The 18,399-nt window shown below is 32.2% G+C and overlaps 1 protein-coding gene across 6 annotated transcripts in view; it reads left to right on the forward strand.

Annotated features, from left to right (window-relative positions):
• The window catches only part of LOC143068891 (1-phosphatidylinositol 4,5-bisphosphate phosphodiesterase classes I and II-like), a 110,509-nt gene that overhangs the window by 20,507 nt on the left and 71,603 nt on the right, over positions 1-18,399 (forward strand). For all 6 annotated transcript variants that reach the window (XM_076243238.1, XM_076243239.1, XM_076243242.1 and 3 more), the window contains exons 4-6: positions 12,745-12,885; positions 13,943-14,076; positions 15,718-15,802. In XM_076243238.1, the coding sequence (XP_076099353.1) occupies positions 12,745-12,885; positions 13,943-14,076; positions 15,718-15,802 (360 nt within the window). The remainder of the gene's footprint in view (positions 1-12,744; positions 12,886-13,942; positions 14,077-15,717; positions 15,803-18,399) is intronic.

Consider the following 18,399-nt stretch of genomic DNA (forward strand, 5'->3'; position numbering starts at 1 on the left):
GCTGGTAAGAGAAGAGGTTTGTAGTAATGACCAGCATTAAATTTATCCTTCCTATTACAAACTATAGACAAAATATATTTTTCAAAAACATATACAATTTTCAAATCGAGGAAAAGATCTGGACTATACTAATGCTCTTTTGAAAAATGCTGGGTGGGTAGAATTTGTTTATCTTGGTAAAAGTTATATTCTATTTTTGCCTAAACTTATTATTTATAATTTTTTGTTTTGTCTTAGGCCATATTGATTGTGTCCATAGACCAGTTTTGTCCAAAATTACCTCATCTTGAAAATCTAAGACAAGTTCATTGATATAATTAACGGTGATGATAGATCATGATTTATACTGTTGTAGAATCAAGAATTTTATGATATTGAAAAAATTCTTGGAGTTTGATCTTTGATATCAATAGAAATCAATGGTTACATTTTGATTTAGACTCGGGAAGCGATGATTATATTTTTTGTATCAAAGAAGTTTTTAATTATTTGTCTTTTTTGTTGTTCATGACACACCCTTATTAACTAATAAATGTTTTGTCTATGTATACACAATATTGATCATTAGAAAAACCTTGGGTTAAGTAGATAGAATGTTTGTCAGTAATAGCCGTAGGGATTGCTTTAATTATTATACATTATTTTTCACAATATCCATGTAAGGCATACAATATCCATGTAAGGCATATATATTAGAAAGATGGCATTATACCGTTTCACACCTTTTACTCTTATTTCCTAGGTCAAAAAGTGTATTCAACTCATTTTCATATGAAAATTAACACTCATTTCTGTTATTATAGGATTAAACACATTTTTTCTAGAGGTTATTGATGTGTAAACCGGGGTGATTAACTCACAAACTGAAGTAAAGTTTGTGAGTAAGAGGCCTGGTTTACACATCAATAACCTCTAGAAAAAATGTGTTTAATCCTTATAATTCTTTAGCCAAATATTTTTTATTAACATTTTTTTGTGTTAAGGCTAATATAATAACAATCACATGCACAACTGACAGGTCGTAACTAAGGAGTTGGCCGCCATATTGCCTAAATCTAAAAAATCCGGATATTAAAATAAAATAACACCTATCTCCAAAATTTCATTTTAATGAGATATTATCCGAATTTGAAGTGTACACATAACGAAATAATATTTCCCTTGAAAGTTTTTATTCGTATGACATCTTGTTTTGCCATAACGTAAATTTGCCAAATCATTCATGAATTTTTGCAGAATTTTTATTTTTATACATTTTTCGAAAACTTTAGTGTGTCTATTTTATTTATTTTTTGTTATATATGCATTAAAATAGAAACAACTGTTATGCATTTGTTTTTTTATCTCATTTGCTGAAAATCCCAGTATCCCTGCAAGAATGTGTATCTCGCATGAATAGATTACGAAAGTAGTTTCTGAAACATGGTTTATCGAAGTGTAAACCAAGAGAAAAATTCTTATTGACCAATCCAATTCAAGTATTTGCAGATATGCAAATCATATAAGAATTATAGTACATTGATGTCTACTGTTTCAGTTGAACTCAAATAATACCTGTCAAAATTTATAAATAAAACCTACATGTTAACATGTATTAAAAGCCACCTTGGAAAGTATTGAAGTGATATTTTTCCAATTTTGATTTAAATTTATAAAAATGAATTAAGTTAGGTTGGGATAGATGTTTATCAAAATTCATAGTCAGAAATTGACCTGACTTCTTTTGTACATTGTGTTAACTAAAGTTCTATTTCTTTTATACTCATGTACAAATCCTTGTCATTATGAACTATGTTAATTAAAAACCATTTAAACATCCACACAAGCTTAGTATTTTAAAACATCAGTTGTAAAGTATAACAAATCATCGAAAACAGATAAATAAAAAAATTCACAAGAAATATCCAATTGCACTTAATCTCCTTTAATTTAAGCATCATATATATTCAATACAGTACTTGTATTTAGATTCCTCATTTACATTAAGCAAATCAATCAATCAAATCATCTGAATTTGATCCAGGTGTCAGACCACCAATTAAAAATCCCTATCTGTTCAACCAAATTTTGCAATTTTCACAGCTTTCTAAATATTTTACCTTAAGTTTAACTTCAAGGAAACCAGGTATATCCTGAATTGTACATGTATCACCTTCCTACATGCCAATTTTCAACCAATGTTTAAAGTCTTGTAACAAATTTCTGATTTTGAAAAGACAGGTACTACCAAAATAACTCCCGGTTTTCTGGAAATCTTAAATTAGTGTACTATGTAGCGCATTAATGCTGAATTTTTAATGCAAACTCATAGACAAGTGAATTTTGGCTCAAAATGGTCTTAATATATTTCCCTTTCACCAAAAGTTTCATTTCTGCAAATTTGTTGGTTAGTTTAAGTAAACAATGACATCAAAAGCACTATTTTGTGTCAAAGTAGGACTACTTTTACATACGTTCTAAATTGGAGGGAGTAATTGGTGGTCTGACACCTAAAGAGCCAAAAAAGTTGCTCAGAAATCTTTGCTTTGCTTTATTCTTAATCCTTAGTCAATTTGAAGTCAGAAACATCCTATCTGAGCATAATGTGACTTATATTACAAATTTCACAGCTCAATTTAAACTGACTGTAATGTATGACTTTGATAGAAAATACTTGAAAATTTCATTTTGGACTACAGGAACATAAACTTTCAATATCAAGATCAGTTTTGTTGATTTTTTTCTTGTTTGTTCTACTTCTTAAAAGACTTTCCACAATTTTTACAATGGGTTAAGTAAAAAATTCAAGGTATTGAAGAGTCAAGGAATATTGACCCCCCTTTTTTACACCTGGTGTAAGTAATGGGACTATTAAATGATCAAAAGTGCAGTCATGGTCATTTAACTGTTTTTATTTTCTATCAGTTGATACAACTTAAGGCATAAAACTTTCATTTGAGATAATAAATGGGATTTTTGTGAGTTTTTGCAATGTTTTCATCAGGCTATGTTATCTGCCAAATACATGCTATGACGCAATGATATAAGGGATAAAAATCAAATAATTTCATTAAATCTTGATGACAAGAACTTTTTTTTGGTGGTAAAATAACCATGTTTTAATGTTAATACCACAGAAACATCTTGTTGTGCATTTATAACAATTTGGGACATTTTTTTTTTATGTGAAAGCATATTGTCAGGGTGGGAAAAGCTAAAAATAGCACAAATTCAGGTCTAAGGCTCTAAATTTGCAATATGTGACTTTTTGCCCCCAAAAAGATTGAAATGTGACTACTATCACTTCATATGATCAGTTAAGTACAAAAAATCAATTGTTTTCTGAATTTGGGGTTTCACCGCATTTCCCTTAAAGGTGTCAGACCACCAATTAAAAATCCCTATCTGTTCAACCAAATTTTGAAATTTTCACAGCTTTCTAAATATTTTACCTTAAGTTTAACTTCAAGGAAACCAGGTATATCCTGAATTGTACATGTATCACCTTCCTACATGCCAATTTTCAACCAATGTTTAAAGTCTTGTAACAAATTTCTGATTTTGAAAAGACAGGTACTACCAAAATAACTCCCGGTTTTCTGGAAATCTTAAATTAGTGTACTATGTAGCGCATTAATCCTGAATTTTTAATGCAAACTCATAGACAAGTGAATTTTGGCTCAAAATGGTCTTAATATATTTCCCTTTCACCAAAAGTTTCATTTCTGCAAATTTGTTGGTTAGTTTAAGTAAACAATGACATCAAAAGCACTATTTTGTGTCAAAGTAGGACTACTTTTACATACGTTCTAAATTGGAGGGAGTAATTGGTGGTCTGACACCTAAAGAGCCAAAAAAGTTGCTCAGAAATCTTTGCTTTGCTTTATTCTTAATCCTTAGTCAATTTGAAGTCAGAAACATCCTATCTGAGCATAATGTGACTTATATTACAAATTTCACAGCTCAATTTAAACTGACTGTAATGTATGACTTTGATAGAAAATACTTGAAAATTTCATTTTGGACTACAGGAACATAAACTTTCAATATCAAGATCAGTTTTGTTGATTTTTTTCTTGTTTGTTCTACTTCTTAAAAGACTTTCCACAATTTTTACAATGGGTTAAGTAAAAAATTCAAGGTATTGAAGAGTCAAGGAATATTGACCCCCCTTTTTTACACCTGGTGTAAGTAATGGGACTATTAAATGATCAAAAGTGCAGTCATGGTCATTTAACTGTTTTTATTTTCTATCAGTTGATACAACTTAAGGCATAAAACTTTCATTTGAGATAATAAATGGGATTTTTGTGAGTTTTTGCAATGTTTTCATCAGGCTATGTTATCTGCCAAATACATGCTATGACGCAATGATATAAGGGATAAAAATCAAATAATTTCATTAAATCTTGATGACAAGAACTTTTTTTTGGTGGTAAAATAACCATGTTTTAATGTTAATACCACAGAAACATCTTGTTGTGCATTTATAACAATTTGGGACATTTTTTTTTATGTGAAAGCATATTGTCAGGGTGGGAAAAGCTAAAAATAGCACAAATTCAGGTCTAAGGCACTAAATTTGCAATATGTGACTTTTTGCCCCCAAAAAGATTGAAATGTGACTACTATCACTTCATATGATCAGTTAAGTACAAAAAATCAATTGTTTTCTGAATTTGGGGTTTCACCGCATTTCCCTTAAAGGTGTCAGACCACCAATTAAAAATCCCTATCTGTTCAACCAAATTTTGAAATTTTCACAGCTTTCTAAATATTTTACCTTAAGTTTAACTTCAAGGAAACCAGGTATATCCTGAATTGTACATGTATCACCTTCCTACATGCCAATTTTCAACCAATGTTTAAAGTCTTGTAACAAATTTCTGATTTTGAAAAGACAGGTACTACCAAAATAACTCCCGGTTTTCTGGAAATCTTAAATTAGTGTACTATGTAGCGCATTAATCCTGAATTTTTAATGCAAACTCATAGACAAGTGAATTTTGGCTCAAAATGGTCTTAATATATTTCCCTTTCACCAAAAGTTTCATTTCTGCAAATTTGTTGGTTAGTTTAAGTAAACAATGACATCAAAAGCACTATTTTGTGTCAAAGTAGGACTACTTTTACATACGTTCTAAATTGGAGGGAGTAATTGGTGGTCTGACACCTAAAGAGCCAAAAAAGTTGCTCAGAAATCTTTGCTTTGCTTTATTCTTAATCCTTAGTCAATTTGAAGTCAGAAACATCCTATCTGAGCATAATGTGACTTATATTACAAATTTCACAGCTCAATTTAAATTGACTGTAATGTATGACTTTGATAGAAAATACTTGAAAATTTCATTTTGGACTACAGGAACATAAACTTTCAATATCAAGATCAGTTTTGTTGATTTTTTTCTTGTTTGTTCTACTTCTTAAAAGACTTTCCACAATTTTTACAATGGGTTAAGTAAAAAATTCAAGGTATTGAAGAGTCAAGGAATATTGACCCCCCTTTTTTACACCTGGTGTAAGTAATGGGACTATTAAATGATCAAAAGTGCAGTCATGGTCATTTAACTGTTTTTATTTTCTATCAGTTGATACAACTTAAGGCATAAAACTTTCATTTGAGATAATAAATGGGATTTTTGTGAGTTTTTGCAATGTTTTCATCAGGCTATGTTATCTGCCAAATACATGCTATGACGCAATGATATAAGGGATAAAAATCAAATAATTTCATTAAATCTTGATGACAAGAACTTTTTTTTGGTGGTAAAATAACCATGTTTTAATGTTAATACCACAGAAACATCTTGCTGTGCATTTATAACAATTTGGGACATTTTTTTTTATGTGAAAGCATATTGTCAGGGTGGGAAAAGCTAAAAATAGCACAAATTCAGGTCTAAGGCTCTAAATTTGCAATATGTGACTTTTTGCCCCCAAAAAGATTGAAATGTGACTACTATCACTTCATATGATCAGTTAAGTACAAAAAATCAATTGTTTTCTGAATTTGGGGTTTCACCGCATTTCCCTTAAAGAGCCAAAAAAGTTGCTCAGAAATCTTTGCTTTGCTTTATTCTTAATCCTTAGTCAATTTGAAGTCAGAAACATCCTATCTGAGCATAATGTGACTTATATTACAAATTTCACAGCTCAATTTAAATTGACTGTAATGTATGACTTTGATAGAAAATACTTGAAAATTTCATTTTGGACTACAGGAACATAAACTTTCAATATCAAGATCAGTTTTGTTGATTTTTTTCTTGTTTGTTCTACTTCTTAAAAGACTTTCCACAATTTTTACAATGGGTTAAGTAAAAAATTCAAGGTATTGAAGAGTCAAGGAATATTGACCCCCCTTTTTTACACCTGGTGTAAGTAATGGGACTATTAAATGATCAAAAGTGCAGTCATGGTCATTTAACTGTTTTTATTTTCTATCAGTTGATACAACTTAAGGCATAAAACTTTCATTTGAGATAATAAATGGGATTTTTGTGAGTTTTTGCAATGTTTTCATCAGGCTATGTTATCTGCCAAATACATGCTATGACGCAATGATATAAGGGATAAAAATCAAATAATTTCATTAAATCTTGATGACAAGAACTTTTTTTTGGTGGTAAAATAACCATGTTTTAATGTTAATACCACAGAAACATCTTGCTGTGCATTTATAACAATTTGGGACATTTTTTTTTATGTGAAAGCATATTGTCAGGGTGGGAAAAGCTAAAAATAGCACAAATTCAGGTCTAAGGCTCTAAATTTGCAATATGTGACTTTTTGCCCCCAAAAAGATTGAAATGTGACTACTATCACTTCATATGATCAGTTAAGTACAAAAAATCAATTGTTTTCTGAATTTGGGGTTTCACCGCATTTCCCTTAAAGGTGTCAGACCACCAATTAAAAATCCCTATCTGTTCAACCAAATTTTGAAATTTTCACAGCTTTCTAAATATTTTACCTTAAGTTTAACTTCAAGGAAACCAGGTATATCCTGAATTGTACATGTATCACCTTCCTTCATGCCAATTTTCAACCAATGTTTAAAGTCTTGTAACAAATTTCTGATTTTGAAAAGACAGGTACTACCAAAATAACTCCCGGTTTTCTGGAAATCTTAAATTAGTGTACTATGTAGCGCATTAATCCTGAATTTTTAATGCAAACTCATAGACAAGTGAATTTTGGCTCAAAATGGTCTTAATATATTTCCCTTTCACCAAAAGTTTCATTTCTGCAAATTTGTTGGTTAGTTTAAGTAAACAATGACATCAAAAGCACTATTTTGTGTCAAAGTAGGACTACTTTTACATACGTTCTAAATTGGAGGGAGTAATTGGTGGTCTGACACCTAAACACATACTTGAGAGCATCTGATGCATCTTCTTTTATTTATTTATTTTCTCCAAAAAAAAAAAATGGCCTTTTAAACATAGAATTGAATTATGGAATGCTGCTTTTTGATAGTTTACAAATGAAAGTAAGTGACCGTCATATTTTGCATAAAGCGCAGTATTCAGTTGTAATGTTTAAATAATTTCAAAATAAATGTTATTCACATAATGTGACATTATAAATCTGAAAGTAAAAACTTCAACAGTAATTGTCAAGTGAGATGAAAGCAGTATCATTTCATGCAAAATCAATTATAATACGTCACAGAAGTGAAACTGGCATGTGAAGACGTCAATTTCAAAGAAAGATAGCTCGTAAAATATTGATCAAATTTCAATGATTATTCTATGTGTTTATCATAAAGTAATAATTTACTGTTATATATTTATATCAATTATCCATCCTTCGATGTATATTGTCAACTACTTTATTCATATGTAAAATTTTCTATATTTTAATGTGCCATAAAAAATGGTTTTGATTTGTTAAGAAGGCAGAGCTAATAATTCTTTTATCTTAGTTAAAATATATTTATTAATAGTGGATTGGAAAACAATTTTGCACCCCTTTCCACTTTGCGGGTGCTGCCTTGTAGCGTCATTAGCCTACTCTTTTTCGAAATCTACAAGGGTGTCTTCAACAAGTAAGAGATATGGCTCTCTCTTAACACGGGTCATCATTTCCTCAAGACCGTACTCGCAAATGGTGTCAAAGGAGAGCCGAAAATTCAGTCCTTGAAATTTTCATCCCAGAATGGGAATCGAACCAGGAACCTTTCTGTTAGTTGTCTGATGCACTTACCACTACACCACAGCTCTCAATTCTTTATCTTGGGTTGCTTGGATTTGACATGGTTTGTTTTCATATGAAATTAAAGCAAATGACAAAAACAAATCGTGCATCTTTCAGCAAATAATAGATATTTAAAGTATTTGTATGAATTTAGCTAACTAACATGCATGGATAAAGGGCTTTGCTCATTGTTGAAGGCAGTACAGTGACCTATAGTTGTTAATGTCTGTGTCATTTTGGTCTTTTGTGGATAGTTGTCTCATTGGCAATCATACCACATCTTCTTTTTTATATTGGTTAGTTCATACTGAAATATCTGTTAAAGTAAAATTAACCTTAGCCATGCATGCAGGTTTAGAGATGACATCAAAAGTTCAATGTAGGATAAAACAACTTAATTCACATAGTTTTTTCCCTTCAAGCGTTTGGTTTGAGTGTTCCAGATCCAGATGCTTTCAGATACATACAATTTATATAAAGTGTTATTTTCAATTATGTAGGAATGTATGAATTAATAATTGATGTCTGAGTGCCTGTCCTATCTCAGGAAGTTTGTCAGTGGCTGTCGTTGACTCTTGTGTTGGGTATTTGGACAAAGCCATAATCGATTAGCAGGATTTCATTTGTAATATATATGTGAAGTGGATAATGGTTGTGTAATCAACTATATTTTATTTTAAATATTTGCCAAATACGTTGCATGACTAAAAAATGAAAATATAGAGTGTATATTTGTACAAAATTGTCCGGTCACATGTTTACAGGTCAAATACCACTAAAACATAAAAAAAATATAGAGTTGTACTTTTTATGGTTACCAAGTATTGTATTTGTCCATGAGAATCAGTAAAGGTTGAGTTCTACTAAAAATTTAAAAAAAAGAAGTATTCATATTTGCATGTATATTTGTACCTGTTATAAATTTGAAACTGTCCTCAAAAGATGATAAAATAAACAAATAAGAAGAAAATTAGAAATAAATAAGTTCAAATTATTTAACTTTGAGCCATCAATTTTCCATTTAGCTCAATCATTGAGGACGTAATTGATTGCTAGCATCATTTAGCATATAAAGAAAGATAATTGATCATCATAAATAATCGTTACAACACCAGCTCTTTCTTCACGATATATATCAGTTAGGGAATATGGTGTTGATGGCCAATATTTGGTCATCTCTGTTAAATTATTCATTTTTGTCTAGACTGCAGACATTCTAATTTTTTCAATACAGTGTGTTACTAGCTAGTTCATGTTGATGACCATAGAAATAGTGATTTTTTATGCCCCACCTATGATAGTAGAGGGGCATTATGTTTTCTGGTCTGTGCCTCCGTTCTTCCGTTCGTTCGTCTGTTCGTTCATCCCGCTTCAGGTTAAAGTTTTTGGTCGAGGTAGTTTTTGATGAAGTTGAAGTCCAATCAATTTGAAACTTAGTACACATGTTCCCTATGATATGATCTTTCTAATTTTAATGTCAAATTAAAGTATTGACCCCAATTTCATGGTCCTGAACAAAGAAGAAGATGAAGCTCAGGTTAAAGTTTTGGTCAAGGTAGTTTTTGATGAAGTTAAAGTTACATCAACTCGAAACTTAGAACACATTCCAAATTAAAGTTTTGACCCCAATTTCACGGTCCAGTGAACATGTAAAATGATAGTGGGAGTAGGGCATCCGTGTGCTATGGACACATTCTTGTTTTATGTCTTTTATTTACATTGCATGGTCCAATCGGTATGTAAAGGTCGATTGCATGACCAAAGAACAGAGGTGAACTTTGAGTTGAGGTTCAAAATTGCAGAGGTATTACTACAATGGAACAAAAAAAGGGTGACTTGACAAGGGAAGTTTTTTCGTTAGACAGAGATGACCATTAAAGCGGGTTTTAATGTACTTGTATTGTTGGATTGCTGTCTTATTTACACTTTCTCCTCATTATAAATACCCATATCTTGGCAGATATAATGTTTACCAAAAGTTTGAGAGCCAAAATATAAAGCAATGGAGAGAACAAAAACCTTAATTGTCTTTTTGCAAAGGCAATTAAACCTTTCCCCTGAATTGTTTTTTTTTACCATTTTGACAATACACTTTGCAAAAATTCAGATGAACAGGTAAACTGATTCTAGGAAAAAGTTGGAATGCCTGCTTATTAACATATTAAAGTAAAATCTGAAGTTAATATCTGAAGTAAAAATCAAATATTCAAAGTGTGACAATGTGGCATTATATTTCTTATCATAACTGAACATTCCTTAATCCATCTCTAGCTCAGGGGTTAAATTGAAAGTAACATTTAAATGGATTCTATGAGTTCGAATTATTCCCTTACAAGTAAATATCAGCAATGTTAACTTCAACTAGACCATAGAGCAGACAACAGCCGAAGGCTTCCAATGGGTCTTTAATGCAGCAAAAACTCCCGCACCTGGAGGAGTCCTTCAACTGGAAATTATTTTCACTGTTTCAGTTCAATAATCATTGAACAAAAAACATCATAATTATTTTAATACGAAGTTGATGGTGCCATATAGTTTAACCCTTGTCTAAAATTCCGAAATTGCAAAATTCCAAAATTCCGTCATTCCGTAATTCTGTAATTCTGTAATTCCCTCATTCCGTAATTCCGTCATTCCGTCATTCCACAACAAACTATAATACAGATTTTTTTTCTAAACGCCTTTAGATATTGGGCTGATTTTTGGTATGTGAGTTAACCATGATGAGTTACAGATCAAGTTAAAGTTTTGTTCCGGTCTGCTAATTTTTGCCGAAATTACGGGCTTTGGACTTTGAGAAATTGTTGAAAATCACAGTTAAACAGACTTTTTTTCTGAACGCCTTAAGATGTTGGGCTGATTTTTGGTATGTGTGTTAACCATGATGAGTTACAGGTCAAGTTTAAGTTTCGTTCAGCTCCACTTTTTTTTTGCTGAAATTACAGGCTTTGGACTATGAGAAATTGTTGAAAATCACAGTTATACAGACTTTTTTTCTGAACGCCTTAAGATGTTGGGCTGATTTTTGGTATGTGAGTTAACCATGATGAGTTACAGGTCAAGTTTAAGTTTCGTTCAGCTCCACTATTTTTTGCTGAAATTATGAGCTTTGGACTATGAGAAATTGTTGAAAATCAAAGTTATACAGACTTTTTTTTCTAAATGCCTTCAGATATTTGGGCTAAATTTTGGTATGTGAGTTAACCATGATGAGTTAAGTTTAGTTCCGCTCCGCTAATTTTTGCTGAAATTACGGGCTTTGGACTTTGATAAATTATTGAAAATCACAGTTATACGGAATTTTTTTCTATACACCTCCAGATTATGAGCTGATTTTTGATATGTGAGTCTACCATCAAGTTTGTGTCCACAAATGTTGAAATTGCAGATTTTTCAACCTTTTGGGACGGGGCCATTTGTGTCGCTTTGACACATCTAGTTTTATATCTCGTAGTTAAACCCACTTTGATATAATTGTAATGTCATTGTCAGAAAATTCCTGTAAATCCATCACACTCTTAAGAATCATTTTACAGTAAATCTGGGCCTTATTCCTTAGCTATAAGTTTATTACTTTTACCTGTATAAAAACGACAGTTCTTCAGTAATTCTGAGGCTTTCTTTGCTTATTAGTTAGTCTTATTCTAGAACATAGCTAAATGCTGTCTTTTAATCATTGTAAATATTACATGCAGTTGAGCGTAATGCTCAAGCAAGTCAATCCGGTAAATTCTGGCTGCCTTAGATCTTTCAAGTTTACATCTTATAGATTAACTATGTCATTCACTTGGTCTTATTAATGTTAAGAAAAATCAATTTAGAAAAGATTTAGCAAAATGTTTATCAATGTACACCGAAGTCTACTGGAATATAATTTTTTCTTAAAAGACATTATTTGATATGAAATTTAAAGGTAGAATGAGTTTTAGAGTATAATAGTCAATAGTATGTATCTGTAATGATTTTTAATAGATTCAGGTGCTCACAACAGGTATTGTGGCGTAATATTATAATCCAATAAAAAACGTGTTATTCATATTTTCAAGGTTTTAATTTTGAATTAAGATAATTAAAAGAAGTTAGATTTTCTGTTTATGCACATGGTTTGTTAGTAATGTTTTACCCTCCTGAAAGCAAGGAACATCCTTAAATACTCAGCTAATAATACAGATTTTTTTTTCTCATAAAAAATGTAATGCAGCTGTGAAAAGAAATTGGAATATTTATTTTCATAATTTTTTGTAGAGGTAAAAAGACGAGAGAGGGACTCAAGCAAGACAATGTTGAACTCCCAACAAATGTGCATTATCATCTTCAATGTGGATTTTTTTTATGCCCATGCCGTAAGCAATAGGGGCCGGGGCAATACATGTCTTCCTTGACTGCCCTTCTTTCTGTCTTTCAGTCCGTCCCATTTTTAGTTCTCAGTATATATTAATGATATGTAAAATGAGAATCAACAGTGAGCCTTATGTCTAGGAACATAGGACTACCAGTTTCCTCTTTTAAATGTTTCTTCTGCAATGCCATAGATAAGTATTAACATGTCATAAAATTGTTTTGCAGGAGGGTAAATTAAAAGATACTTGTATGATCGGTCAATCTGATGTTCCGGTGGAAGATAAGACTGTGACAGTAGCTTATGGATCAGAGATGACCGGTATTTCATTTATCAACTTTGTATGTTCATCTAGAGATACTGCAAAGGTAAAGTTTTAAGATATTAGTCTCATGTCATGCTCATTATACAGAAATTTCAGTATTACTTGAAAAATGTGACTCTCATGTGATAATATGATTGTCAGATTTTAAAATGAAAACCGTTTTCTTATGCAATAATATGATGATCAAATTCTAAACTAGAGATGACTCTCTCATGAGATAATGTGATAGATAAATTCTAAGATAGAGAGGATTTACTCATGAGATATTATAAGTGTTAGAATCTAAGATGAAACTACTCTCTCATGAGATTATGTGATAGTTAAATAATAAGATGAACACACATTTCTCATGAAATAATATGATTCTTAAATTCTAAAATAGAGAGGACTCACTCATGAGATATTATAATTGTTAGAATCTAAGATGAAACTACTCTCTCATGAGATAATATGATAGTTAGATTATAAGATGGACCCAACTTGCTTATGCCATAAGATGATTGTTTTATTCTAAGATGGAAGCTTTCTGTGATTGTGTTTTCGATAAATAAACAGCTTACTAATATGACTCCTTATGACAAAAAAGTTCTAATACATGTATATATATATCCATTTGTCCACTGTTTCGTACTGGGGAAGAATTTTAGTTCTTATCAGCCAACATGAACTGAATAAAAGTGATGCAGAACACAATCTACCTTTTATCTTTTCTCATTCGTAAGGCCAACATGATTTTAGTAGATTTTAAAAAACCTTCATATTGCACATAAGAGAAATTTTATAGTTGTAGGTTTCATTTGTTATATCATGTATATTGTTTTATATATTGTATAAAGATAAAGAAGATTTGGAACAATTGTGAATAGGACATTCTCAAGCAGACACCAAATGATGAAGAAGTAAGCAACTATAGGTCACTATCTGTACTGCCTTCAACGATGAGCAAATCCCATACCTTACAGCATGCTATAAAAGGCCTTTAATGATAAATATAAAACAATTCAAACCAGGAAACTAACTGTCTGATGTTATGTTTTTATTTTGTGTAGTTTCTTTTCTTAAGCATTTCTTTTAATTTTAAATTTTTATTTTTTGACTAGCTCTGGTGTGATGAACTGTTATTATATGCCTATAACCTGTTAGCAGCTAATTGCAATGTTTTAACATTCTTGGAGAAGGCTCACACTAAAATTACTCATGTACTTGATGTTAATGGCAGGATACCTGTTAAAAAGTAAGTACATTTTAATATTATCTATATTTACAGCCGATTGAATTGAATGTGTAGGTAAAGGTAATATCTTTGGTTAGCTTGCTTGCCAGCTGAACCGTGAAGTCATTATTAGGTAAGGTATGCTACCCTCCTTTTGAAGTAGCTGGTCCAGACTAATAGATTGGTTTATCTGCCGGACTAGTCTACTATTAAAGGACGGAAGTTTACCTGACCTAAAAATGACTTCACAGTTCAGCTAGTAAGCAAGCTAACCAAATATATTACCATTACCTACACACTCAATTCAATTGACTGTAAATGACTTATCAATATCATGCAAAACATTTTTTCATGGTCAATAAGATGAAATGCCTCAATCAGACTTATGTAAACAGAGTCGGATTTAGGGTAGGGGCAGGGGGCCTAGGCCCCCCCTTTTTGGGAAAACATTTGGTTGCCTATATAGGGAATCACTGAAGCGTGACTGAAGCGGGCCCCCTCTTAGGCAGTCAGTTGGCCCCCACTTATGAAAATTTCTGGATCCGCCAGTGGTAAATGCCTCTGGCCATCAAGATTGTTGACTAAATCAACACTACAAAGAATCCTGAAAGCATGTTTATCAATCATAGTGTTAACAGATGGGAATATGATTGATTGATAGATTAGTGGTGTTGAACACTACAGTCAAAACTCTTGGTTATGTCATGGTGAACTAGAGTCATGAAAACTCTTGGTTATGTCATGGTGAACTATAGTCATGAAAACTCTTGGTTATGTCATGGTGAACTAGAGTCATGAAAACTCTTGGTTGGTTATGTCATGGTGAACTATAGTCATGAAAACTCTTGGTTATGTCATAGTGAACCATAGTCATCAAAACTCTTGGTTATGTCATGGTGAACTAGAGTCATGAAAACTCTTGGTTATGTCATGGTGAACTAGAGTCATGAAAACTCTTGGTTATGTCATGGTGAACTAGAGTCATGAAAACTCTTGGTTATGTCATGGTGAACTAGAGTCATGAAAACTCTTGGTTATGTCATGGTGAACTAGAGTCATGAAAACTCTTGGTTATGTCATGGTGAACTAGAGTCATGAAAACTCTTGGTTATGTCATGGTGAACCAGAGTCATGAAAACTCTTGGTTATGTCATGGTGAACCAGAGTCATGAAAACTCTTGGTTATGTCATGGTGAACTAGAGTCATGAAAACTCTTGGTTATGTCATGGTGAACTAGAGTCATGAAAACTCTTGGTTATGTCATGGTGAACCAGAGTCATGAAAACTCTTGGTTATGTCATGGTGAACTAGAGTCATGAAAACTCTTGGTTATGTCATGGTGAACTAGAGTCATGAAAACTCTTGGTTATGTCATGATGAAAACTCTTGGTTATGTCATGGTGAACTAGAGTCATGAAAACTCTTGGTTATGTCATGGTGAACTAGAGTCATGAAAACTCTTGGTTATGTCATGGTGAACCATAGTCATCAAAACTCTTGGTTATGTCATGGTGAACCATAGTCATCAAAACTCTTGGTTATGTCATGGTGAACTATAGTCATGAAAACTCTTGGTTATGTCATGGTGAACTATAGTCATGAAAACTCTTGGTTATGTCATGGTGAACTATAGTCATAAAAAAAATCAATTTCATTTTCAGCATTGTGAAAATGTTTGCCACTCACAGAGATGACAAGAGAAGAGTAGAAAAGGCCTTAGAATCCATTAATATACAGACAGGCAAGGTATGGGTAGTCACATGATTTCAGTAAATCACATGATAAAGAGTTATTTATAGATTTTTAGAGTAAAATAGAAAATTAGAAAATTAAATCATGATAAGTGCTACTATAATTTGACTATACAAATGTCCATAATTGCTTTTGTCTTTAACATAGTATGGCTTTTAATATTGACAATTACATGTGTAGAATAGTTTATCACATACTTAGACTAGTTATTAGCTCACCTGGCCCGAAGGGCCAAGTGAGCTTTTCTCATCACTTGGCGTCCGTCGTCCGTCGTCGTCGTCCGATGAATCAGACAACCTGTTGGTAGGTTGCTGCCCCTGAATTTGTAATTTTGAGAAAATTTTGCTGTTTTTGGTTATTATCTTGAATATTATTATAGATAGAGATAAACTGTGAACAGCAAAAATGTTCAACAAAGTAAGATCTACAAATAAGTCAACCTGACCAAAATGGTCTGTTGATCCCTTTAGAAGTTATTGCCCTTTATAGTCAATTTTTAACCATTTTTCGTAAATTTTAGTTAACTTTTACAAAAATCTTCTCCTCTGAAACTACTGGACCAAATTAAACCAAACTTGGCCACAATCATCATTGGGGTATCTAGTTTAAAAATTGTGTCCGGTGACCCGCCCAACCAACCAAGATGGCCGCCATGGCTAAAAATAGAACATAGGGGTAAAATGCAGTTTTTGGCTTATAACTCAAAAACCAAAGCATTTAGAGCAAATCTGACATGGGGTAAAATTGTTCATCAGGTTAAGATATATCTGCCCTGAAATTTTCAGATGAATCAGACAACCTGTTGGTAGGTTGCTGCCCCTGAATTTGTAATTTTGAGAAAATTTTGCTGTTTTTGGTTATTATCTTGAATATTATTATAGATAGAGATAAACTGTGAACAGCAAAAATGTTCAACAAAGTAAGATCTACAAATAAGTCAACCTGACCAAAATGGTCTGTTGATCCCTTTAGAAGTTATTGCCCTTTATAGTCAATTTTTAACCATTTTTCGTAAATTTTAGTTATCTTTTACAAAAATCTTCTCCTCTGAAAATACTGGACCAAATTAAACCAAACTTGGCCACAATCATCATTGGGGTATCTAAATTAAAAATTGTGTCCGGTGATCCGGCCAACCAACCAAGATGGCCGCCATGGCTAAAAATAGAACATAGGGGGTAAAATGCAGATTTTGGCTTATCACTCAAAAACCGAAGCATTTAGAGCAAATCTGACATTAGTAAAATTGTTTATCAGGTCAAGATCTATCAGCCCTGAAATTTTGAGATGAATCGGACAACTCGTTGATAGGTTGCTGCCCCTGAATTGGTAATTTTAAGGAAATTTTGCTGTTTTTGGTTATTATCTTGAATATTATTATAGATAGAGATAAACTGTAAACAGCAAAAATGTTCAGCTAAGTAAGATCTACAAATAAGTCAGCATGACCAAAATGGTCTGTTGACCCCTTTAGGAGTTATTGCCTTATAGTCAATTTTTAACCATTTTTCATAAATCTTAGTTATCTTTTACAAAAATCTTCTCCTCTGAAACTACTGGACCAAATTAAACCAAACTTGGCCACAATCATCATTGGGGTATCTAGTTTAAAAATTGTGTCCGGTGACCCGGCCAACCAATCAAGATGGCCGTCATGGCTAAAAATAGAACATAGGGGTAAAATGCAGTTTTTGGCTTATCACTCATAAACCAAAGCATTTAGAGCAAATCTGACATGTGGTAAAATTGCTTATCAGGTCAAGATCTATCTGCAACAACAAAAGAAAGAGAGTTTTTAACGACCTCAGCTGGCTATACAACCCTTGCACAATCAACTGAATTTTGCAGAAATCATTAATAGGATAGATTGCCCTTATATGATAATTTTTTATTACCTTTTTGGTTTTTTTGGCAAAGTGGGGGGGGGGGGATGTTGCGCAACAACAAAACTACTTCACAACTTTCTCATTACTTTGCATTTCTTGTTAGATAAATTTTACAAAAATTCTCCCCTTAAACAACTGTTGAATTTAAACAAACTTGGTTTAAATCACCACTAGGATATCCAGGGACCACTGTGTATGATGACCCTGCCTGCCCACATGGCTGAAATAAAGCATAGGTTTCAAATGCACTTTTTAGTATTATATCTCTGAAACTAAACGACAGTACAACAGTTGCATTTATCATGTAACAATTGTAAATAAAAATATCAGGTGAGCGACACAGGGTCCTTGGACCCTCTAGTTATACTTTATTTACACATTTTATTTGCACCTGTTTATAATGCTTCCAGAAATAACTAATTTAAAGTATAGTATAGTATAGTTTGTAGCAAAGCACACATGAATGTTTATGTATTTTGGTTGATAATTAGTTGAAACTGTTCTTGAAGGTTGTATTTCCATCTAGAAGTTTTTACAGAAACCAAAGTGAATTCATTTCTTCGCCATTTTCAGCAGTTGAACAAACTATCTAGACAAAAAAGAGGTTTTGGCTTTTATAAATTATGATTACATCGAACTCTGAGACAGCCAGAGCAGCTGTGTTTGAAACACTAAAAAAATGTCATATATCTAGTTACCTTTTAC

The sequence above is a fragment of the Mytilus galloprovincialis genome, chromosome 3 (genome assembly GCF_965363235.1).
Source record: "Mytilus galloprovincialis chromosome 3, xbMytGall1.hap1.1, whole genome shotgun sequence".
NCBI lineage: Eukaryota > Metazoa > Mollusca > Bivalvia > Mytilida > Mytilidae > Mytilus > Mytilus galloprovincialis.